This window comes from Cyrtonyx montezumae, unplaced genomic scaffold, assembly GCF_038088225.1.
Source record: "Cyrtonyx montezumae isolate F1298 unplaced genomic scaffold, pur_monq_1.0 scaffold_4, whole genome shotgun sequence".
NCBI classification, from domain to species: Eukaryota; Metazoa; Chordata; class Aves; order Galliformes; family Odontophoridae; genus Cyrtonyx; species Cyrtonyx montezumae.
Window position 1 is genome coordinate 15,307,485 of NW_027072045.1, and position 25,307 is coordinate 15,332,791.

The following is a 25,307-nucleotide window of genomic DNA, read 5'->3' on the forward strand; positions in this document are numbered from 1 at the left end:
TTCATGCCTGCCCTAGCAGAATGGTTGCTGCCGCTGCCATTGAGTAGATTAACTGTGCTAATGGCTCTTTAAGTCCTTTGTAGTTTCTCATTTTTATCCCCAGGCCATCTTACTTGTCTTACTTTTAAGTAATGGCCAGTGCAGAGTGTAGTTGGGAATCCGTGCTGCTGTAGTGAGGGGGTAAAGGGAGTAGTATTTTGAGGCTGATTGGATAACCCTGAGGCTGGGTTTGTAGGGGTGAGGACTTAGTAGAAAAGCTGTCTCCATGTTTCAAGTCAAGCCAGCAGATGAAGATCTCTAGGAAAACCACAGAGAAGGACAGGGATAAGACTTACATTATATGCTATCTGATATTCTTGAGGGAGCGGATGCCCAGTTCTGACAGGGGACTAGTTTGGTACTGGTCAGAGGTTCTGGATTTTCCTTTTGTTGAATTTGAAAAATTGTTGTTTGTTAGAACAGTACACATTGGCAGTTTTACAGTGTTGGAGGTGGACAAATGGCAAGCTTTAAGTCGATTTGATTACAGAGGGCTTAAACTGATAATGAACTTGTGAAACGGGATAGAAAATGCAGCAGATGAGCTACTGCTTTTGAACTACTATTTCTTGAAGGTGCAGTAGTAGTTATCTGTCACTGTGTGGCAGTGTGTTACATGTTACTTGCTGTTTTGAGACATTTAGAATAACAGATGTTAATAACGACCTCTTGTTCTCCTTTATGTCCCTTTTACAAAATCTTAATGCCTGCTCTTTTATTTAATGTCCTTTATAGGCTGTATAGAGGGTATGTGATGCATTATTTTTTTTCCTAATTGTCTGTGTTGTCTTTACTTTCCTCTCAAAATCTTTTTGGGGCAGGAGTTTGACAGTACATCACAACTCCTATTTAAAGGTGCACCCAGGAATAATTCTCTGACCATGCTTAACCTTTTGTGCCTGGAGCAGTTAATGCTATGAATGCTGAGCCTGAGCCTTGTTAATGCCAGGCAGTTTTAATGCTGTACTCTGCTAGAACATAGGTCGTATACCCTCTTTGCTACTGTTAACAGTAACGTTAAGTCTTATACGTTTTTTTTTTTCCTGCAGGTGGGAGATGAGAGACTGTGTCATTGTAAATCCAGGTGCTGTCTGTGTTATGGTGAGGCTGCTGCCAAAGTTGTACAAAGAAGGGCATTCTCAGGTGAGTTTGAGCCATATAGATTGTCTGCTACTCTTCTCCAACTTCATTTTTGAGAGTTGATTAATATTTCCATGTAAGAAGAGAGTATAATTTACTGTGGAGCTCTGGCAGAGGAACAGCACAAATTTCATTGTGTCAGTAGAGATAGGAACAATAAAAACTCACAGATATCAGTTTGACTAAGCACTTATACACCTGTCTGATGCATTGGTTTGGGTTCCAAGATACTGCAAAGGCAAGAGTGAGATGTTTTAGATCCATTCTTACTACAGAGTGTGACCTCATACCCAAGTAATGAGGTGGGGAGAGAATAGTTCCACTTTCTGAAGTGAGGTCATATATTTCCTCAGGGTCTGAGTGAGGGGGGAAAAAAAAGGGAAAGGAAATAAGCCTGTAAGAATAACCTCTTCATTTCTAAGCTCAATTAGAGAGATGGGAATGGGGCAGATGAATGTTTATTACTTTAAATTCTCTTTCTAATATAATGGTGAAGCTGTTTTAAACAGCTTATCTCTGTCATCTAAGTTTCATTTCAAAATAAACCTAATGGTTCTGATGATTGGTTAAAGCTTTGTCCTTGTCCAGCTGGCCACTAACTATCAAAAATTCCTTTCAAATAAGTTATAATTAACTAAGAAAATGTTAAAAGCCCTTTTTAGTTGGCCAAATTGCATTTGTGAGCATGTCTGTGGCTGTCCTCACTTAATGGAGAATACATGATCAGAAACTGCATCATGGTTCCTTGTGGTGATAAAAGAATTCAGCTACATGTAGGTGCACTATAAGTAGTCTACATACCCAGACATGAACTGAACTAGTCCACTTGTTGCTAATATATCCAGTAGCCAGCACAATCTGACCCTTTAGATCTATCAGTCCATAAGATTACAGTGTAACTTAGACTCCCTTTTGCTTTGTCAGGCCTCTCATACACACAGGAAATGGGAACAAGTAACTTGCCTACATTATATTCTGTTGTCTTATCTTAAATATTTGAATACAGTCAATGTATATGCCGAGAGACTGAAATAAAATAAGATCACCCAGAGCTATGCAAGGTGGAATTGAAACTAACTGCTGGCACATCTCAACTCTGTGTAACAGAACCAAGGCATTGGCTTTGAAATTTTGATAATTATAGTAATTAATTTCTGAAAAACAAGTAGGACAGTTAATTGGATGGGAGAGTGCTATCAAAGATGTGCATTGCTGATGGCATTGTTTCTGAGCTGTGGGAGCTTGTGAGTCCCTCAGTAGATGGCAGTGTTCTTAAAAATATGAAAGTCTAGAGCAAAAATTCAAGCAATTTCAACCTTGTATTTGTGTTCATCTTTCCTTCATTTCTAATTTTTCTTAGCTAATAAATTCTTACTGATAGTGGTTGTTTGGTACTGCTGTTGTGAATAGAATCGCCTCAGGTAGAATGAGATTACTGTTATGCTCAGTAGACTTGATAGAATTTAACGTCTTGAAATGTTGTTCATCAAATGAACCACAAAAAAGCATTGAAGAAATTTTACTTATTTTTCTGTGACTCTTTCTGTTTAAAGATGCTGAGGGAATAAATAGAACCTTGTGCCCTGTTGTTTGGGTAACTGGATAATGCTACCAGGTAGTGACATACAATCCTAGACTTAAATACCTTCACTTTTAACGTATGCCACTATGTGAGAACTTGTGAAATGAGGTCCTACTTGGAAAATACAAGTCAGGCAAGATCTGATGCAAGAAGTGTAGCGAAGAGACTTAGTGAAGGAGGAACTACTGTATAGAAGTTGAAGGAATTTCCCCTGCAGTTTTCCTTTGTAACAAATATGGTGCTTTTTTTTTTTTTTCATTTAGTTTGATAGTTAGAGATTAAATAAACCTTGGTGGATAGAGGTTTTTTAATGAAGATTTTCCTTTAAAAAAAATCTAAAGAGGCCTCTTGCACCAAGTTAAATGCTGAGTCAAGTAGCATATATTTTTAGGAACAATGGTGGAAAACAGATAGTGTAGCTCGTGTCTTACAGCTTGTTTTAGTGCTATGATAGATCTTTCAAGGAGTCACCCTGAAAAACAATCAGAATTGGGCCAGTTCAAGTGTAAATCTTTTGCGTTCAACAGAATGACAATGAGAAAGCCCTGCTTTTAGAGAAACATAAATGGTACTCAAAACTCATGTGCTTAGATTCTGACCCTCAGAAATGATACCAATTTTCTGCCAAAGTTGCTGCTGATTTGTGACCTTTGTGAGACCAAACAGTAATGGGCTAAAGCAACACTGAGTATGTTGGCATAGAAAAAATAATAGGAACCAAAACAGACTGTGTGGAAGATTCGCAAAATGAACTTTAAGACCAGTGAGTGAGAATAACCAGCAACATTTTGTAACAGAATGAGAATACTCTTGCAGCTGGGAACTGTGCACCAGGAATTTAAACTATGACTAGTTTTTGGATTTTTTTATAATACACATTTTAAAAAGTAAAATACACGACTGATTTTCAGAAGTAGAACCAAATTACAGTCAATGAGTTTTAAACTCATGGATGCTTTTTCTTTTGAAAGCATTATTTAAAACTGAGTTTTTGAAAACATTGTTTTCATGCCTTGATTTCTTTGCCAGATAATTGCAGTCTATGTTAGAAAATTAATTCTAATTTTCTGTGAAGGACTGATAGCTTTTCTAGTGAGATGTATGAGATGGAAAACTATTTTCTTTCTCCAATTGCACACTCAATTATTGAAATATCATTTTTAAACATAAGAAAATTGAAAATCCTTCTGAAATTAATCCTCATCACTGAAGGTTCAAAGTTCTTAATTTTCTACATCACATAATCATTTTAAAATGGAGTAATAGTGATTTAAAATCAACTACCAAATTTTGAAACTATGGATTCCTAGAAGCAAGAATCTGAGTACTACTTGAAACAGACAAATTGCTAGTTGACATTTTGCCCTTTTAACTCTAATCTGAAGCAGAGCTATGAGCCCAACTGCATTCTAATTGCACCTTCAATATCTTGATTCATGGTGCAGGTAATATGTGTTAGGAAAATCAATCCATGTGTATAGAAACAGACAGCCTTATTTTTTGTCCACTGTTAATATTTCCACTAAGGTCTCATTTTACTGGAACTAACATCCCTGAAAATAGCACGTTTTACTCAAAACAAGGCAATGCCACTATTGACAAAGCTAAGCCAATGAAAACAATCAATTTTTTTATGCCATTATGGTTTTATTGGATTTATTTTGGAGTAAACCAGTATTTTCACTTAGCCAAGACCTGTACCTTTCTTTATTTGTGCTTTCTCATGGCTTTGTGCTCAGGGTCTTTCTTTCATCCAGTGAAAAAATGGCGTGAAATAACAATTAAATGTTACAAAAAGATAGTAAGTTTTTGATACTCACTGTAGAAAGAAGTTCTACTCTTTTTAAAGAACAGTAATGTAATTTTGTTCTGATGGGGCATTTCTGTATTTATTTGGAAGCACATTGGAACTTACATCACTAGGAATGAATGGTTTGAGAGAGATTTTTTTTTTTTCAGAAAAACCTTTTCTCCTCTTGTATAAAAATAAATTTTATTTATGAAAGTATAAGTTTTATTGCCTAAGTGTTGCAATTAATGCTTTTGGTTGTTGGGTAGTCTTAAAAAGAAATTTTCTGTAAACTTATCTCTCATGCATTTTTTTTTTCAGTTCTCCAAATTGGGCCTGTTTACAGAAGATTTCAATCATACTTCACCCTTAAACTAGTTTGTTCAGAATCCAGTGAAGTTTCTTTTCATTTGTGTTATAAATGAAAACCCAAATATTTTGATCTGTTCTTTCCATCACCATGGTTCTTCTTTGTTTTTAAAGTTTATATATCCATTTCCTAGAAGAGTGTATCAGGAATCCAAAGAACTATTGGAACAATAAAAAAATTGTTTACATACAATGCACAGTTACTTTTGAGTGAAATCTAGTTTGGTCAACAGAATAGACTTCTTAAGTGGCAGCAAGTTGCTCTAAAGATAATTTATGAGAATTCAGTTATTTCTTTAAGAAGCAGTGAAGAGGTAAAGCGTCAATTCAGCAAAGCCTGTAAGTGTTTAAGGACTTTGCTACATTTCTGTTTTGTTTAAACAACACAGTGCCTTAGAACAAGAAGCAGATCGTCCCAATGTGTCTCCCCATGTAGGTATGTTCTGAGCAACTGTATTGGTATTGAAACTTATGTCTAATAACCTGCCCTAGGTTTTTCCCTTTTTTGTATGAGAGGTGATTGCTGTCATCCTTTGCTACTACAGTGTTGCAACAGGAAAGCTTAACTGCAGATAGCTGAGCAGTTACTCAGATGTGCATATGTAGGGTAATAACTTGAATGAGTAGTACCAAACGGTATAATTAGTCAGAATAGATGGTGTATTTTCAGACGGGTTATCTAGATGGTAAAGAGACACCTGAATACAGGAAGCGCTCACCTGTCTCCAAAGATTGAGGTTCACCAATGGAACTCCACAAGGGAGGGATCTCCAACAAGAGATGCTTCCCTAGTGGTGGTTGACCCTTAAATGGAGTTTAAAATAGGTGGTGCCAGACTCCACTCCTTCCAGTCACACAGGTGCATTGCCTTCACCTCTGCTCCTGTGGCTGACTCAGTGCTTGCCTCAGATGATCAATCAGTGGTTCAGGCTGTGATTCAACAGTTCCCATACTGCTGAGTTGCACAGTTTTATAGAACAGCCATACAGTTGTGCATGAGACTCTGGCTTTAAGGGTTCTTTTGAGGGGTCAGATTTCTATGCCCGGAGACTCAGCAATTGCAATTCCAAGTTAACTTGCCATGTACAGTTTTAATTCCTGGTTGCTGACCTCAGATCTGTCTTCCAGATTTCTCAGGAAATCCAATGTGCTGTGACTGATCATATTCAGTCCCTGGTGAAGTCGGAGAAGAGCCGCCAGGTGATGTGTGGGTCTGGCTTGCTGAGCACCATCATAACTTCCTGTCAGGATGCCTTCTGCCATGAGAATCATCCACTGCATCTGCCCCTCACGAGAATTTTTGAGAAGCTTGCCTCACAGTCTATTGAGCCAGATGTGTTAAGGTATCACATTATATTTAATTGAATGAATTTGCTGTAGTGCATATTTTTGTAAAGTCTGTGATAGCTGGAAACTCCATGTTACACCTTGATTCAACAAGACAGAATATATAATTAAATTAATTACTGAAGCTGGTATGAATCTTCAGTCTCCTGCATCATCTCTACAAGGGTTCTAAGGCCATTTGTGAATGATAACTAAGTAATCGTGAAACAACTAGAGTTATTTAGGATTGTTCTCTTCTGGTGTGAAGAAGCTATTTCCAGAAGAGTTGAAGTGATTCCATCTCAGTTCAGGTCAATATTCATGACTGATGCCGAAACAAAAAGTGTAGTTTTGTTTCCATGTTGAGGATGTGCTTTTTCCTTATTCTCACATCTGCTTGTCATGAAATATCTGGTAGAGATCAGAGTGCAGATATGTAGTTGGATTTGTCTTAATAAAAAATGGAACCTAAGTTCATTGTTTAAAAAAAAAGTCAATAGTTTTTTTGGGGGGAAAGGAAATTAGTAGTAATAAAAAAGCAGTGCTTAAAAAAAAAAGAACTTCTAATTTTTTTCCATCAGGAGAACTTTGAAAGTGCAAGTATAAAACCAAACATATTTGTGATGATAGAATAGAAAATGTTCCTTCTGTTTAATTTGAGATTTCTTTAAAAATTGTTTCCAATCATAAAATTGCTTTCCTTTGGCTTGAGTTTTACTTCCATAATTGTTCTTAGTCACAAATATTGTATTGATTGCATTTTCTTCTTTTGTAATTTTTTTTAGACAATTTCTTTGTTTGGGAGGTTCTTCGTCAGTACCTTCCAAGCACATCACAAAGCCAACTGAGGTCCTTTCTTGTAAGGAGAGTGGTTCATCTAAAGCAGGTCTGAATGAAGGTAAGCACTCGATGAACAGCCTATTACTAATGCTTTATTTGGATTATAGATGACTGTGTAATTACAGGAAATTGTTATTGGAATGAGTTGCTCCAAGCTAGGCTAGGACACAGTTGGAAATAGTTAAAAATGTGAATGAAAACTGCTTTTTGTAATCTCTAGGATATTTTAGCAGTCTGCTTGTTCATATGGTCTGTTTGCTATCTTAGTCGTTTCCCTGTTCTATTATGTTTTTCAGGTGAAAAGCTATTGTGGTAGTATTTTGCACTTCTCATGCTGGAGATACCCAATGTAGCATGGTGCAGATTTGAGACTTAACTTCTTTGCAGTCATTTTTTAGATCTTCTCCCATGTGTTGATTGTAACCATTTATATTATGGCACTACTGACTTTTCTAAGTATGGGAAAAATTGAACCAATGGCTTGGAACCTTTTTACTGGAGACTGAGTTCAAAGCTGCCTGAAGACATGGGGAGAAACCATGACTGCCTATCATTTCTGTAAACTCATCTTGCCAACCTACCATTTTGAGATTCCTTCAATGCTATGCTTTTACCCACTGCTGAGAATTTCTGCAGTTTGCTGAGGCTGTATTAGTTGAAGAGCTAATCCCTCATGTAATGATCGTTCACCACTGCTGAGATCTATCTGAATACAGGCAAAGCATAGCAGTTATTGGTCTGATTTAGCACTTTGTTGATCTTGTAGGTTCTGAGGGGGTGGCAGCAGACAATAAAACTACTCTTCAGACAGTTGTGCCTCTCAGCAACTCACCTTGGGTGTCAAAAGGATCTGCATTGGCACTCCAGACTGCAATGAGTCTCATCTCCATGACATCACCACGAAACTTACAGCTCCACAGCTCTGCTTTGGCTCCATCATTTGTGGAGTTTGACATGTCCATGGAAGGATATGGGTATTGATGTTTTCTCATTAGCTGCTTTGAACTCTTCTCAAGACCTTATTCTGGACACTGCTAGTCACATGTCTCATCTTAATTATTCCGTATGCCCTTCTTTGGAGCAAAGTTGTCAGTGTATTTGGCATAGAGAAAGTATGTCATCTTACTGCTGACAGCATGGATTCTGCCTTACTACCTTGACTATGCTGTATTAAGACACTGATTCCCTTTAGGGATGGCTTTCCATCTCTGATAAATGAGTGTTTGCTTTGCTTTTGTAGGTGCTTATATCTCCCTACTTTGGCCACTGTATTGGGCCCAAGTGCAGAGCAATCTGTCTCAGGTGGAATTGGCATAGGTAAGTACTTTCCACCTCACCTACAGCTTTCTGAAAACACTGATTTTTGTGGCACATTAAAGGCATTCTGTTTTTGTAAGAAATGGTAGCAAATAAAATCTGTGTGCTTTGATACACTTCCATATGTGTCCCAGTACAGCTCTGAGCTGTAGAACTGGGCTCTTTAAAGGAGACATTAGGTGCAGTTTAGCAGTGTTACATATAGACATTAACTTCAACAATGTAAATTTAAATCTATCTAGTAAGAAAGCAAGTAAGAAATACCAAATTTTAAAAGTAGTCTTGCAGGGAGAGAGTAGAAATTGTCAGTAAATGTTAGATGGGATTCTCCTATAGACAGAAATCCTCTATTCAGTCTAGTGGGAAATGGATATTCATACTGTACCTTTCACTTCCTGCGTGTTATGGGATTTGATTGAAGTTGTTTCTAGCTTAGTGCTACCCAAATGATGAAGTCTGTGATATAGTGATGTAGTAATACCTCAGGAGTCAATTTTAGTTCAATAATACATGCACTCTTATGTATACAGTTTCTTCTATTGAAGATAGGCAGTAAAATCTAGTAAATCAGATGGGAAATTAAGCCTCAAATTCTAATGCTGGGCTACAAATAAAACAGCAAAAATGTTTGCTAGTCTCTGCATAGAGTGAAATCCCATTTCTGATTATGTTTGGTTTCCTATCTACAGGCAGCAGATTGTTCCCTCCCTCGAGTGGTCTGACTCTCTCCTGTTGGTTTCTGGTTAGCAAATTTGGTGTGATGCACAACAGTCACCCACTCCGTTTCCTCACTATTGTGAGGCACATGTCAAGAACAGAACAAGAATTTGTTTGCTTTTCAGTAAGCTTCTCCCCTCAGGACTGTTCCTTGGTCATTTCCACAGAAGAAGTAGAATTCCAGCCACTTGGTGAGACTTTTCTCAGTCAAGCTGCAGTGTAGTCCCGTGATTAACTCAGATTTTTTCACTAGCAAATTTCTTCCTTTATGAATAGCCAGAATGCTAATGACACTTGGTCTCTTAGATTTTCTTCTTGCAACCTGTTGTTCTTCATCATATTGAAGTTTGCTCTAAGCATTGAGAATTATCTTATGGCTTGCAATAATTGATAAAACTACTAGATGCACTAGGGAAACTTTTAAACATCAGTTATATGACTGTGCAAATCTGTGGGGATTGGATGTGAGGAACCAGCTGGTTCCTGTCTGTTCTGTGTGGTAGCTGATAGGTTTGGAGACTAGGACTGAGGAATTTTGGAGCAGTCTAGCTTCCTAATCAAACAACTTATTTTCATGCCTCACTTTGCATGTTTTCTATCATGCCAGCCTGTTTATCTTTTTTCCTTGTTGGCACTGGTCCCAGTCTCATTGAGTACAGTAGGTACTTCAAATGTGGATTTGATTCCCAACTTCCTCTGGAAAGTTCAGTGGAGTGAGAATAGTAGGTGTGAATTTTGTGGCAATTCTGTGTGCTTTGATTCACGTAGATGAAGTTAAAATCCCAGCTTGCCTCTTTTCAAGAACTGCAAGTAAACTTACAAGGAGGAAAGTGAGGGAGACTTTCTCTTGACTGCCCACTGTTTTTGTTGTTATAGATATCATGGAACCTGAGGGAGAGGTCCAAAATCTCTCCCCATTTCCAGAGCAAGTCCAGTTCAGCTGTGGCAAGCTGCTGATCACTGGCCAGTGGCATCATCTCACAGTGACAGTTGCCAAGGAAGCAAAGAAGAACTGCATAGTGTCAGCATTTATAAATGGTCAGTTGCTTGGCTCTGCAAAGGTAAGGACTGCACAGAGCTTGTGTCTTACAGCTTAGCATTTGCCTTTCACTGCATTTTACTTTTGTATCCCTATTCACATACCACGTCTTCTCAGAGCAATCATATTAGCTTACATAAGATGTACCTATTCAAACTGCACTTGAATAGACAAAAAAATCCATATAAAGAGGGAAATACCTATGCAGCTCTGCAAAAGTGTTTTTATCAGCTTACGCTGATGCTTCAAACTAGGCTGTGGGGTTTGTTTTTTGATTTATTTCCTGTTCCCCCAGTAAGCAGATAACCACTCACTTATCACCAAGTTACACTTGACCTGTGACTCAGGATTAACTGTTTACAGCTATCTTGGGGTTATGTTCATGAAATACAGTTGTACCTTCCTTGCAGTCTTCTTTCTGCATAGGAGTCTCAGTTTTCATGTAGAAAAATGGTGAACTAAAGAGTTCTCAGTTTGTGTGAGATATCATCAGTAAGCAATCTACAGGACAAATGAGAAAAGCCCTTAGTTTCTATCATCATCATGCTTTTGGTTTTGAAGTTAATCTGAAATAATTACTGAGATTTGATTTATAGGTATTGAATCCTGTAACCTGGCAATGCTGAAAATGCAGCTCTAGTTGATGTGGTGTCTTTTGGTTTGTGAGGGTTTTTTTATTCCTTTTATTAGCTGGGACTTGTAACCTTGGTCTCTTCCAATCAGTTCCTATGCTTCAAATCAGTCTCAGTATATGCAGAGCTCGCTTGTGTGTTTTCTACTTACTTTGTAAAAGCAACCTGCTTAATTCCAAATATTCTCTTTCACATACTTGAGAAAAATGATCTGTCTTCTAAATGCCTTTTGGGACCTATATCCATTTCAAGAATGAAAATTTAATTTAATTTGCCTTCAAATGAGACTGAAAATCATCAATAAAACTAGGCCTCAGAATTGCAATTGATTAAAGAATTCACAGCAAATATGTTTAACATACAGTGAAAGAGCTCATAATAAATAAAAAAGCATTAAGTAAATAAAAGTACCTATGCTGGGGTCTCTGACATGATGCAAACCTTCTTGACATGTACATTAAAAAAAAAGTGTCTTGTCTGGTTTATTATACAATTGGTTGCCAACACTTGCAATGATTTTGACTATATTCTTTGAATAAATTTAAAAAAATAGCTTTGAACTTGCAATAATGCTTATGTTTGTGCTGCTTATGAGAGTCCAAATTCTAAGCAGTAGTTAGTGATAATCATCTTGCCTAGTTGTGAGACTTCATTGAGGAAGGAGAGGGCAGGCTGTACCCTTTGGAACAAGACCAGGACCTCCAGGGACCCTGAGCGTGCTGAGTCCTGTCAGTAAATTCTTCCTCTGTTGCAGATGCGGTATTTCCAGGTGTTACCAGGTAGTTGTATTTCCATGGATCCCTCTTCTTTTGTTGATGTCTACGGGTATATAGCTACTCCTCGAGTTTGGAAACAGAAGTCTTCTTTGATTTGGCGTCTTGGCCCCACATACTTGTTTGAAGAAGCCATTTCTGTGGAAACCATGGAGATGATTAATAAGCTTGGTCCACAATATTGTAGCAATTTCCAAGCAGTACAGCTTCAAGGTATGTGATAATTCTTCTCTGACCCTAGTTGTTTTTCAGGGCAAAATTATTTTTATTTTTACTTCCATTAGAATTACAGCTGTGCATAAATTCTAATTCTGCATAAAGCTACCCCTAAAAACCTGGAATTTCATGGTAATGAGTGTTGTGCAAGACGGTAGTGAGATGCAATGTGAATCTTTTAACCTACTGCAAAATAAGAAGAAATAAAGGGGGGGGGGGGGGGGGGGGAGGGAGAAGAATCAAGGAATTTTACCCTCTTTTTTTTTTTTAAGCTGAAGAGTAACGGGGGATAACATTTCCCATTTCCTTCAGATACAAGATTGCAATTTCTGTTGGACAAATGTTAAGGAGGGAGCTTTGTAACAGGTGTTCTGCATTTATGGTACAAGGGAAAAAAATGGCAGTGGAAGAAACATGTGTCATTGCAAATGTCTGCAAAGTAGGGTAGAGAGAGAGAGAAAGAGGTAGAGGTAGGGGAATAAACTACATTCCATTTAATGAAGAGGCTTTTTAACTAAAGCATATTATTAGCTTCAATTATTAAACAAGTAGATAAAACATTTCAGTTATTGATTACTATTTGTTCAACAAGTAGTGCATTCCTCTCTGTGCTAGAAATCAGGGCTGAAATGGGATGATCATATCCTTTTAGAAAAAGCAGAAGAACCCCACCTAATGATGCACTAGCCTAAAACAGAGTAAAAAGGTTGTCTGAAAGTCCTCCTTCAGAATGCTATCTGTATAGGAGGAAAAAAGTTGTCTCTAAGTCAGGATCCAGGAAGAAGTGTAGGGCTGAAAGAGAAATTAGATGAAAAGTACATCCCTAAAATAAAAAATAGTACTGACAAGAGTCAGGTCGATTTGATTTTTGAAGTACTGAGTCTTCATGAAGTCTCTGGTGCTTGTTCTTTGTTGTGTTCTGGTCTTTCCAGATCACTTCCAAACTAAACATGTATTGTAGCCATTTGATGCCAGCAATGTCCTTGTGCAAGAAAATCATGATATAATAAGAACACTGTGAAATGGTCATTTTCCCCGACCCTTCTGGGACCTATCTCACATCTTCCTGTTCCATCAGAACATCCAGAGAAACTTTTCAAATGGGAACTTTGACTTCAAATTTCAGCACATAAGCCCCAAATACTGTGCTAATTCTATTTGCCTTTAAGGGTTGTCTTGAGCATTACTGAACAGTTTCATAGATCAGCTGTTTTTACAATTTATGGAACGATCAGTACAAGATTCTTAAAAAAAAAAAAAGTTACATATAACTTTCCCAAGTACAAGTACCAAGAAAGTTATTTAAAGAACAGCATGTAATAATTTCATACAATTGTTAAACTTCTGAATTTGGTACATTTTAGTAGCTTCCTCTATGACATAAGTTGGAGGCTCTGAACTTTTGCCCTTGTCTTTTTCTTTCTGTTACATGAATGCTTGTACCTAGTACATCTGAAAAAGCCCACAGTAACGTGGAAGGTATCTGAAATGGTTTCTCTGTCTATTTTGAATGGACAGAAAGTTTTGTTCTGGACTTCTGAGCTTCATGGGATACTGAGATAGGATGTAGCATATACACAAAGAGGAAGAAACAAGAGGAGACAAGCTAAGCACATCTTCTGGTGCTTGTGCTGTCAAGCTGCCATATGCTGGATTGAAGATTCAGGAATTTTTCTAATTCTAGTTCAGTCAAAATTAAATACCTGTCTAAACTTTGGCTTCCTGCAATCATTTTTTTCAGCTTCCTCTCTTCTGTCTTGCTGAATTTGAAAATTTTTTTCAGAGGCTTAAAGTCTCTCATTATAGGTAAGGACCAGTTTGGTGAGCATAATCCTGCACAGCTGGTGGCAGAAGAGAAGATTTCTTTTGGAATCAATGCTGCGTGCTCAGCTTTCACTACGATTCAAGATATAAAGAGCTCCTACAATGAAGTGGATGGCCGGCTGGTTGCTAAAGAGGTCTCTAGTTCACCATACTCCTCATTTATTTCATACATTTTCTCATTTGTTTGATTTACCTGAGCAACATTTGTCTTTTCTTCATTCTATACCTTCAGTGATTCATTTTGCCTTTATCCATTCCTTTACTTGACTCAATTAACAGTTTTAGTTTTCATCTGTAGGTCGGAATAGGTGGAACATTGAACACAGTACTAAAAGCCTTTCTTCAAACAGCAACAGATGCCATATTTTTCAAGTCTAAGGATAATTCATTTACTTAAAGCCTTCTCAATGATTTTTCATATACTATTATTGCATTCTTGACAGTGCTGGCCTACTTGACGTCTCAAAGAGAGAGTTGTGTGGTCTTTTTTGTGGGTATATGTTTGTCATAATGATCAATCTAGAAGAAAAATCATTTTTTATGCGCAGAGTATTTTTTTTGTATTCTAAAATTAAAGAATCTGAAATATTAGATCTTTTCTTGTTGTTTTTTGTCTTCCCAGTAACTCCACTGTTTTTCCTAGGAAGTCTCTTATTTGTTTCAGATTGGGATTAATTCTCGGGACAGTTCAACTCCAATATTACTTGCTAAGAATATTGCTGGACACCTCTCAGGAACCTTGCGGGCTATTGGATCAGTTGCTGTGGGCCAATATGGTAAATGTACAATTCTTTAATTTTTCTGATTGTGTTGGTTTTTTTTGTTTTTTTTTTTTTTGAGTTGGGCCTATCACTGTCTGATAATAGGTATAGTCTGTACAACTTTCTGTCAGAATAACACTACAATTTCCTAGGGGTGAGAGTATTCAAATCCTCTCCAGCGGCTACTAGCCTGAACTTCATTGGAGGCCCTTCCATTCTCCTGGGTCTCATTGCTATGGCCTGTGATGACCACACCATGTATGCAGCTGTCAAAGTCCTGAACTCCATCCTGAACAGTAGCCCGATGAGTGAAAAATTGATGAGGCACATAGGTGGATATCAGGTGGGTGCTCTTCTGTTCATTCTGGATATTGCCTTTCCTTTAGAAGACCTTATTATAAAATTTGTCAGTAGCAGTGAGCTAAGAATATCCTGGCTATCAGCTCTAATGATTGGAACTGTGTAAGTTCTGGGATCTTGGAGGGGGGGAATATGGAAATCCAGTACTAACAATTCTCTTCTGAATTCTATGCTTGTGATTTCTGGGAACCTCTACAACATTATTAACTGGTGCAGGTGAGGACAGATGAGTCTTGGTCAGACACAATCTAATAACAGAAGGTATCATGTTCCTCATGTTAAGGGTATTGTATGTAGTTGGTAAAATCAATATGGTAGATTTATGAATTACCCATGTTTTACCAACACGCTTCACCCGTTCCACAAAAAGCAGTTCTCAAGTAGATCTGCTTTTTTCCTGTGGCTCATCCAGTCTCAAATTCATGAAATTCCAGCATCAAGGGCAGAAGAATGCTTGATGATGCTGGAATGGGCCTCTAAAGGGTAAAGAACAGCAATGAAATAGTTTGAAGTCTGTTCAGTTAAGGAACATGGAAGCAAAAAGTATTGCTTATAGGAGAGTATTTTTTTTATTTTTTATTTTCTCCTCAGCCAGAGTAGCATCTAAGTGCCTTTTGCAGCATCTTTAGCACCTCTAATGAATGTGGCAATGCGTAGATTAAATGTTAAATGTTAAATCTGTGAGCTTCTAGGTTTATCTGAGTTAATGGATATCTAAGCAGAAGCCCAAGAAAATTGTTTGCAAAATGATAGCTTAAAGTTACATGTGTGACACATGAACAGGCTGCCCAGGGGGGTTGTGGAATCTCCTTCTCTGGAGAAATTCAAGACCCGCCTGGGAGCTTACCTGTGTTACTTGGTGTAGGGACCCTGCTTTGGCAGGGGGATTGGACTTGATGATCTCTAGAGGTCCCTTCCAACCCCTACAATTCTGTGATTCTGTGATTACAGTCTGGTGTAGGGGTAGAGAATGACAGAGTAGGGCTGACAGGGAATTCCTTTGGCTCAGTCTTTACTATGTCTGAGGAATTGTGCTGAGAGAAATTAACCGCTTTCTGCATTTTGAATGCAAGTCTGTCATAAATTGATCTTTCAAACCTGAAAGCTGTGCAGACTTAAGAGTTTGATTGTCTTAGAGCTTTGATAGAACGGGCAAGTTTGGAGACACTATGGGTGTTACGAATGAAGTGTGAAGTTTCAGTTCAATATCATTTTCTTTATTTATGCTGTGTAGGCTAAGCAGACTCATATTGTGCAGAGATGGTTTCAAGCAAAATGCTGTTACCATTAGGGCTTCATGAATGATTGATTATAAAGTTTCCACGTTCCCAATTAGTAAATTTATCATGAATTGATCTTCATTCCTATGAATATATTTATTATATGTAGGTACTACTTACTCAATGCTTTCTTGCAGACGAATGGTAGATTGTGCACAAGCTGTTCCTTTCTACTCTACAGTAAATAGTGTTCTCATCATGCTGCAATGGAGTGGTTATGGTTTTTGATCTTAGATGTCTGAAGTTTCTTTTTATTTTGAGTAGATGACTGATAAGCACGTGTTGTGGTATGTATTTTCAAAGGATGTCTGTTCCTCCAAACTTATTTAAACTGTAGTGACTTGCTGAACATTTTTCTCACTATACCAGGAGTTGACTGAGTAATTAAAAATTACTTCCATTGAAGCACTAGAAATGTTTCACAAAAATGTATTTCATTTAAAGAGATCAGTATCATTTTTTAACTAGCACACTTTGCAAGCACCTTCAAGAACAGAGCAGAAAACCTACTGTGAGTTTTTCAAATGACTCTAAATGGTTATTTACAATTTGCATGTTGTTTTTCATAAATTACATTCCACATAATATGGCATGTATTGTGTTCCTGCACAATTATCAAACACGTTCAAAATTTAACTTTTTACTTCTCACACAAGTTTGTCTGAACTCAAGTATTTACTTCCTTTATGATGCTTATGTAGCATATGTGCATGATGCTTGTTGTGTGAACACATAACTGCCATAGCCAGGTAAATGGTGTATTTGACTTGGATTTAAAATTAGTGTTATGATTGTGTTTTCAGCAAATACCTGATGTGGGGTTTTTTTGTTTTGTTTTGTTTTTCTAGTTGCTGACATATTTATTAAAGAGGAAAACACGGCTGTTAAACAACAGGATTTTACAGTTAATATTTTCGCTGGTGGGCACAGCTGAAATTGGTTTTGAGTCTTCAGTCATCAAGAATTATAATGCATTCCAGTACGTTCTCTGCAACTTCGAGGTAAAGCTGTGGGTTTGACTTCATTGAAGATACTTTTGTAGTGCAAAGTTCAGTTTTCTCATAGCATATCCTGAATCTGATATGTGGGATGTAGTGGTGTGTGATGGTACATCTCACCATGGCTCACCTAATGAGGTGCTGGCTTCTGGAATGTCTGCAGGCACTGTGGCTCCGTGTCATGCCCTTGTGCAGTTTTTGGAGTGTTTCTGCAGAGCCTGAGGTCCTGCTCCTCACAAGGCTGTCTCAGAAGCAGGACTTCTTTGCACTGGGGTGAATTTTCCAGTGCTTGGATAGAAATAGCTTGCCTTGGTGAGCAGTAGTCTGTGGCTTTGTGCTTCTCCTTATCTTATGTCCCTGCAGGGAGACCAGACAGTGCTTCTCTCCACCTTCCTGGTTTCTTTCTTCAAGCAGTATCTGTTTGGCACAACATGGCTGGAATTTATAGCATTAGAGATAAAATATCCCTTCATTTGTGGTATTGGATAGCTTCTTTTTATTTCCAGATATGGCTCAGCTTTAGCTCTTCATTCCACAGAGGAGTGCTGTGATTTTCCTGCTCTTCCTTTAAGTAAATTGTGTGACCTGTGAGTGGATGTACTGTTTAAGGCATCCTTTCCTAATCTCTTCTTTCTTTGCCTCCAAAAATATACCTGTTACTCTGTCATGTTCTTCCTTCCCAAACTGCAGAAACCATTCATACAATGCTGAAAATATTATTTGTACTTTTATTTACAGTTTAACCTTTGTACACGTGCATGATAATAGAGTTCTGTGCACTGTTATTCAGAGATAAGGGGTTTGAGGTTATCCTCTCTGAACCACTTATTACTGTTCCTTTGCTGCTGGTTACTGTACTGTCAGTTCATCATAGTAATAAAATCTCTCTTTTATCTTTCAGCTTTGGATGAAAGCACCAGAAAATCTTGACCTTACTCTTTTTGCACATCTCGTGGAGATCTTGCAGTGCTCCAGGTACACAGCTAGCATCTAAATGGGAAGCATATGGCTGAGACTGAGAAACTGACATGGAGAGCCCTATTCTAGTCAAAATGGCTGGATTCTCAGGGTGAATGATTCATCTGTACTGATCTGAGACTGCAAGTGACATTATTTACATGGAACAACGAGTGCACAATAAAAGTTAATATGTATGCTTGGGAGAGGCATCTGAATCTTTGAAGGAGCATGAAATTTATTATAAAAAAAAATAGGGGGAGGGGAATAGTGATATGCTTTAAAGCCAGAATCCAATCAGAAGGATTTTTTGAAATAATATACTTTCTTAACCAATTCACTAGAGTTAAATGTATCTGAAGAGATGTAGCAATGCAGAAGGACTGAGTAGAGCAGGATGCTATGTTCCTCCATTTTGGCACCAGAAAACTCTCTGCAGAACTATTTGTTGTCCCTTGCTGAGTTTTACAAGAACAGCATTTATTACCTCCAGCTCACTGCTTGAAAAGTCAATACTATTTTCTTTGAACTCACCGAAATGCAGCAGTTTTCTGGGGAGAGGGCAGATGCTAAAGGTGGAAAACACACAAAGTAGTCTTTAGATCTCTATTGTTGACACATATTCAATTTGTCTGATGATGTTTGATTGGTTGCCAAGGCAGCATCAGAAGCCTAAAGGTGCAAAATATCAATGCAATCTGAGAATCCTTTTATTTGAAACCTAACAGATTCTGCTCTTTCCAGTAAAAGCTTTTAATAGTCCCTGTGCTTTTATGCAGAAATGGATGTCAGAATGCTGAAGTTGCCCACCAAGTGCAAATAGTACCCAAGCTCATTTTCCTCTTCAATGATCCTGAAATCAGTAACTCCAGGATCACTATGCTCTGCACTATTCTGTCCCACCTGTTGCAAGGATACTTTAACACAAAGGATGTTCTCAGGTAACATTCAAGTCTATTGCTTTGGCAGGAGAACAGCTCATAGACAGTGTTGGAGGGAAATCCAATAAAACTTTGCTAATCTCATCTTCAGTAGGAGCCCCAGATCTCTGGCAGTTCCAAGGTCCCTGCTAAATAACGACTCTTACGCCTTCAAAACAGTGTTACATAAGCTTACATTGATGTAACTCGTGGGCTGGGTGGTGGCCCTTACAATGGTGGTGCAAATAGTCCCGGTGATACGGTTGGGACTATGCAGAGTATTTATTTTATATTTAGTCTCACTGAGGGCTGACCCTGAAGTATTGCAACCCCATTAGTACTGGAGCATGGCCCTGCTTGTCTATGCACTTAATCACATTTCGCTTGATTTGTATTACAGTAACTATACTTTTCAGTTTTGTTTTGTTTTTTTTTTTGTCACCTAAACATGTGATAGTCATGATTTCATGATGTGGAATGTTTCAATACTTGTTTGATTTTCACAGAATGTGAACAATATTCCTGTTTATATTCCCAGTTAACACAGTGCTAATGCACTGCACAGGAGACAGCTGTCTTAAAGCTCTGTCTTTGACTAAGTAAATTGTAGAGACAGTTGCTGAAACCTGTGGTCTATGTAGTCAGCTATTAGCTCTATTGAAAGATACAAGTATCTCAAGTCATTACTGTGGAGTAAGCTAACATGAACTTACTGTTAGCCCTGCTTCTTTTGTGTGTGAAATTGTATGCATGTCCCTACCTTAGGCTGTATGAGTTGGCCTGTTTTTTACCCACAGAAGTATGAGTAATGAATTTACTGCATCACATTTGTCTTATGCTAAGGAGTGAGTATAAAACTTTTTTTAATCTCATAAATGGTTATTCCTTGGTGATTTGTTTGGTTGTCAGGCCCATTGGTGCTAAGTGGATAAAAATAGTCGCCATCCTTTAACATGCTCGAGAACAGGTTATAGCAGGTTCTCTACAGCTCTGAAAGGTGCTGGGGTTTCTACTGGTCCCAAATTTTGCACGCATCTATTGGACCATTCCTGAAGAACAAATGATGTTCTGTCCCTTGAGGAACACCTTTATTGTGGGCAGGAGGTTATGCACTTGCACCAAATGTTTGTCACATCTATCTGTAAAACCAGATAATGTGTTAAGGTAAAATACTGATGAAAAGAGGTTGCTAGTTCTCCTCCCTGAGTAGCTGCTGAGGTTTCTCTGCTTTCTGTTGTACACTTGGAAACTGAATGGTAATCACAGTGATATTTGAGTGTCCCAAGTTCAGTCTGACCCTGTCTCCAGCTTTGTGTAAGCAGAGTGATTAACCCAGTGTTGCCATCCTCAGATTCAAAGACCTCTAAAATTAGGAGTAAAACTCTTGCACAGTGAAATAGACATTGCTTACACCAGGTTGTAATTCTTTTTGTATGTTTCCTAGGTTATAAAATTTTATGTTTCTAATTCAAGCCTGTTTCTGAAGCCATTAGAATTTCTAGCAGTGTCATCATTATCAATCATTTTTAGTGAACACTAGGATATGTATGCTATCTCAAAGTAATTAAATGAATATTTTTTATTCTACTCACTGAAACGGCTTCCTTCTTCCTCTGAAGGATTGGTTTGTTCCTTGTTTACTCTCTGAAACCCTCTTCTGTGTATGAAAATCAACTTTGCCTGGATGTTACAGCTGAGATGCCCAGTGAAGGTGAGCGACTACCCTTAGTGTGTATGTTCTCATAGACAGCTGAGCACATCCTCTCTTCCCTACAGTGTGATGAACACTAAATGTAACATACTGCTTCTGCCACCAGTGGCAGTTCAGGTGACTGTCTGGCAAGGGACAGGCTACACTCATGTCTGAAAATTGTGGGGAAGATTTGCATTTGTTATGAAGTCCCACTGTGAAGAATAACAGAGTGGAAGTCACAGTATTTATCCATGAAGGCCTGGCTTATAGAAGGATACTCATCTCTGCTAAGCCATCAGTATTTTAACTACTTTGTCCAGACTCTATACATAATGTTAGATTTCACAGATATACACTAAGATGAAGGCCAATGAAATTGAAACTCCCTCCAACATACTGTACAGAATAAAATTTCATTTGACATCCTTGATTTTTTTGATTTGCTACACGTGTAGCAGGTGGAGCACTGTACTTACTAAATATATCAATTCATATAAGTCCTCTGTGTGTGGAGGCACTTCCAAACAACTGACTGTCCTTGTTTGTGATCTCTCAGTTTAAACTATATGGTTTACTGCACCTCTAAACAATATATTAAGCAGACACTAACTGTAGTTTGTACTTACAGACAGTGCTAGGAAATGTGTGTCACTTTGTGTTTACATTTCCTTTTCTATTTTACTTGAGATTGCTTCCTATGGATTATTATTCAACGTGTAGTTGAGATGAGTTTTAAGAAACTTTAAAGACATCTTTTAAAATGGGAGCAGTAGTCATTTCTAATTTTTGTAGAAATTCTTAAGTGTAAATTCTGACGTTGACATCTTTTTACTTTACCAGAACTGTTGTAAGTACTTCCATTGGGATAATCTAATGCAAACAAGGTTGCTCAACAAAGCAATGGAATGTGTGTTTTGTTTCTCCATTGCTCTTAATACTTTCTGATATTTGTAGCCTTAAGCCAAACATCTGGGAAGACAATCTGGCTTCGAAACCAGTTACTGAAGATGCTGTTAGATGTAATCTCCTCAGCCAAAATTCATCTGTCATCTGAGTAAGTAGAACGAATGTGGGAGGTAAGAGTGACTCTTCTAGACTTCCTCTTTCTTGATGTTTGATCATGACAAAACACAGTGATGTTATTTGTATGTCAGCAAAATGGGAAGATCAGGCTGTATTCAGAATTGTTTTGGCAGTGATTTATCTGGGATTCACACTGATCTTCATTTAAAAAACAAGTTTCAAATTTTTGGAAAACGATCACAAAGGAATATGGAGTTTGCTGTTTCTTCTTCATTGCAACAGTTGGAAAAATCACAAGTGTCTGTGAAAATCTAATGTGAATTACTTAATTCTCTGTATCAGAGTCATAAACATTCAGTTATAGTTGCACCTTGCATAAGTAAAAGGAGTTCACACTACTGGATGCTGTAAATATGCATTTCCATTTGTTAACTTATCTTGAATTTCAAAATTTAAACTGGAATTCTGAATCTCCTAGATTAAAAGGCCTAGTTGATGTAGTTTATATCAGTTACTTATATGCGTTATCAGAAAGAACATCATGCTAATGAGATTTTTGTAATAAAAGGTGAGTTTAGTGAGAATGAAGTGGCTTGAACTGTGAATGTCTTTAAACCTTTGTAAGTCTGTGTTGTGGCAAAGTTTTGATCAGAAATTTTCCAGAGAATCTTGAGCTTCTAAATTACTTAGAGGTTATTTTAAAAGTGAGGAAAAATTTATTTACTATATCTCCTTTCATGTACTTTCATTTCCCTGTTTATTCTAGGGCACAAGAGGAGGCTTTTTTGGCTCTAGGACCAGACTGGTTTCTGCTATTCACGCAGAGCTACCTGCACTCTAGCACAGTTGTGCTAGGAATCAAGCTACTTCTGTGCTTCCTACACAATCGTTTGCTGCTGAACAAGTTCAAAGAAGGGGTAGTGGCTGGGCGCTGGCTGGAAAACAGCACTGCTGGATTGAGTATTCTAATGAGTATGTATTAGTTTAATGCTCCTGAAACAATCCCTTGATCAAGCTCAGTGGCATAATTCCCATTAATCTTGCTAGATAAAGAATTATTACTTCTCAAGGCAGGCTTATCCTAGTACCACAGCTCCTCTGTGCTGAAAGGTGGAAAGCACTGTTGCTCGGTTGCACAGGAGTTGGTTTTTCTGATGAGAAGTTGCAGATAGTCTTTTTTGTTTTTCTTACTTAATCAAGGTAGATCATAAGCCTTTGAGGAGTTCAAACTTCAGCTTGTGCGCTGAACCCTTCTTTGAGTTTGTTTCCTGCTTGCTTTTTTAAAGTAGTTTTTTATCAGCTTTTTCCCAGTTGGACAATAGATCTGTGATTATGCAAGAGGAAAGAGAAAAGAGGAAGAATTCAGGGGGAATCTCCTATAACAAAAATGGCAGTGGGAAATAATTGTTTGCTGTTAGTCTGAAGTAGTTTTGTGAACTTTTAAGGTTGAAATCTATCAGACATCTAAGTGACCTAGGACACAGATGAAGGAGGATAAAGTTGACTCAGTAATCTTATTTCCAAAATGGCATTCATTTGTAGACAGTTCCTCAGAATATTTTCTTTTCCTTTAAAGATAATTTAAAAACTCATCCTCTGGTACCTGACGGTGGCTCCATCTTGATTTTTGGGTTTTCTGTGTTGCAAAAATGTCTGACTGATCATGTCCACATCCCTGAGATCTACTTGCTTGTGGCTGGGCTCTTTCTGTCAACTCCACATAGTGAGTTACCTGAAGCAGCCAAGGTAAGAAAGTAGTAGTGGACAAGCATTAAGCTGCTGTAACTTTACTACTTTGATATTCCGTGGCAGATCCTTCCGTATGGAAGGATTCACAAGAAAGTTACCACTACTTGCTTTTTGTGATAGTTGAAATCAGTCATCCACACTTTAAGAATGATGTAAATTAAATTTGATTTAAGGAAACGTGTTCTCAGCAAATTTATTAATGTCTTTTAATGCCATTTAACTAATGCACATTAGAAGGCATTTCAGTTTAGTTTTCCTTGTTTGTTCTTATGTTTTCAGAACTCATTAAAATCTCAGAAATAGATTTGGGTACTTTCTGCTGGTGTCTTGAAGTCATGAGGCTTTCCACCCTACAAATAATGCCAAAGATGCCTTTTAGAAGGGGACAGTACATTAGTGTTGAATGTGCATATGTGAATTTATTTTTTTCTTAGATAGGCATTGTTCTTGATGTGTCATAAATCCAATCTGTTCTTAAAATATGTCTCTTCCTGATGTAGGGAGATCTTGACTCCATGTTGCAGTGGATCTTGCAACAGCATGTTACAGAAAACGTGCTCAAAAATGGGTTGTGTGCAGAAGCAGCTGTTTTACTGCTAGAAATGGTTAGAGTAATTGTGGACAAGGTAAGACTTTTGTAGCAAAGAAAGTGTAATGTGAATGGCGTAATTTATTATCTGAGTGTTAGAGGTTCATAGCAGTACTGAGTCTAACTGATCATGGAGTTCAAAACATTGGCATATATGGCTGATGTGATAGGCTCATGTTTAAGAATTCTGAACGTAGGGATGGGATTTTACCCACAGTGTCACTCATTTTGCTCATTCTTCATGATAAAGATACGTAACTATTCTGGTTAGGTGTATCTTCGGACTCTAAGCTGGGGGTTAGGTACTTGTGCCTTTCCTGGCTTTTCTGTGGTGATGATGTGTTTGCTTAGCTACTTAGGAATACCTGTAAATGAGCAAATATAAGCTTTATCTGAGTGTGGAATGCTGCCTTGACCAGATGCATGCTTGTCTGTGTTCAGCCCATTGTAGGTGCAGAAGCCTCCTGGGAGATTGTCTATCCAGGGAATGTTATACAATTTCTGTGCTTGATCTATCACAGTTATACTCAGGACCCAGTGTGGCACTGTCCTGATTTCTTGAAAACTTTGGCTATGGTTGCCTTCCATTCTGGAGCACCCAAGGTATGTAAATGTGAGGCAACACAAAGCCTTCAGAAATGTGTTGCTATGAAAAATAAACTTTGAGGAGATTATAAATTAAGATCTCTTTTTTGTTTGTCTGTCTGTGTGTACAGGGTGGTTCTGAAGATCTTTTAACCCCTGATGGTCCAGCAATTGCTGAAGGGAAAGGCTGCACTGATTCTTCTTCTCTCCCACTTCTGCCACATCCTGCTAAGAAACAAGTGTGGGATTTCATGCACATCCTCTTGATGGACAGTCTTCTTAACATCCCAGCAAACAAACAAGGACATCCACTTGAGCTGCTTCTCGAGGTTTCTTTTGTGGTCCTTAAGCTTTACTGCTCTGCTTTGCACTAGGGGTGGAAGGGCAGGTGACAGTTAACATGCTAGTGGCCTAGTGAAGGGCTAAGAGTGATGAAGAGGTGCGTTCAGTAAGCAATTTCAGCAGCCCAGGACAAGGATGGATCACAGCCCTCAGCATGTATAACTTCCTGGCAGATCTGGATAACATACTTAATGGAATTCCAACCTTATCTGCAAGACTTCTTTTCTACCTACTCTGCATTCGTGCGAACTAAGAGAATGCTACCTCTAGACAACAGCAAATGCATTTTTCAGGAAAAAATTAACATTAAAGTAAGGCATGAGAATTTTCCACTTTCCTTAGTAATTCCTACGTATCCTTAGAACACCCCTTGAATACTAAGAATGAAAGATTTCACACGGAACATTCCTGTATACTGTTGGTTTTTTTGAGACAATTTATTTTCAG

The 25,307-nt window shown here is 37.9% G+C and overlaps 1 protein-coding gene across 4 annotated transcripts in view; it reads left to right on the forward strand.

Moving 5' to 3' along the window:
• WDFY4 (WDFY family member 4) overlaps positions 1–25,307 on the forward strand; it is a 116,774-nt gene that overhangs the window by 19,227 nt on the left and 72,240 nt on the right. For 2 of the 4 annotated variants that reach the window (XM_065746149.1, XM_065746148.1), the window contains exons 15-35: positions 1,089–1,182; positions 6,048–6,262; positions 7,031–7,143; positions 7,852–8,059; positions 8,326–8,402; positions 9,092–9,310; positions 9,996–10,180; positions 11,545–11,776; positions 13,586–13,737; positions 14,268–14,379; positions 14,517–14,707; positions 16,853–17,005; positions 17,904–17,977; positions 18,739–18,900; positions 20,499–20,590; positions 21,527–21,626; positions 22,362–22,567; positions 23,172–23,341; positions 23,845–23,970; positions 24,375–24,536; positions 24,650–24,847. In XM_065746149.1, coding sequence (XP_065602221.1) covers positions 1,089–1,182; positions 6,048–6,262; positions 7,031–7,143; positions 7,852–8,059; positions 8,326–8,402; positions 9,092–9,310; positions 9,996–10,180; positions 11,545–11,776; positions 13,586–13,737; positions 14,268–14,379; positions 14,517–14,707; positions 16,853–17,005; positions 17,904–17,977; positions 18,739–18,900; positions 20,499–20,590; positions 21,527–21,626; positions 22,362–22,567; positions 23,172–23,341; positions 23,845–23,970; positions 24,375–24,536; positions 24,650–24,847 — 3,241 coding nt within the window. Of the gene's footprint in view, positions 1–1,088; positions 1,183–4,871; positions 4,964–6,047; positions 6,263–7,030; positions 7,144–7,851; positions 8,060–8,325; positions 8,403–9,091; positions 9,311–9,995; positions 10,181–11,544; positions 11,777–13,562; positions 13,738–14,267; positions 14,380–14,516; positions 14,708–16,852; positions 17,006–17,903; positions 17,978–18,738; positions 18,901–20,498; positions 20,591–21,526; positions 21,627–22,361; positions 22,568–23,171; positions 23,342–23,844; positions 23,971–24,374; positions 24,537–24,649; positions 24,848–25,307 lie in introns of those variants that run through there. The other 2 variants (XM_065746150.1, XM_065746151.1) reach the window with 2 other exon arrangements.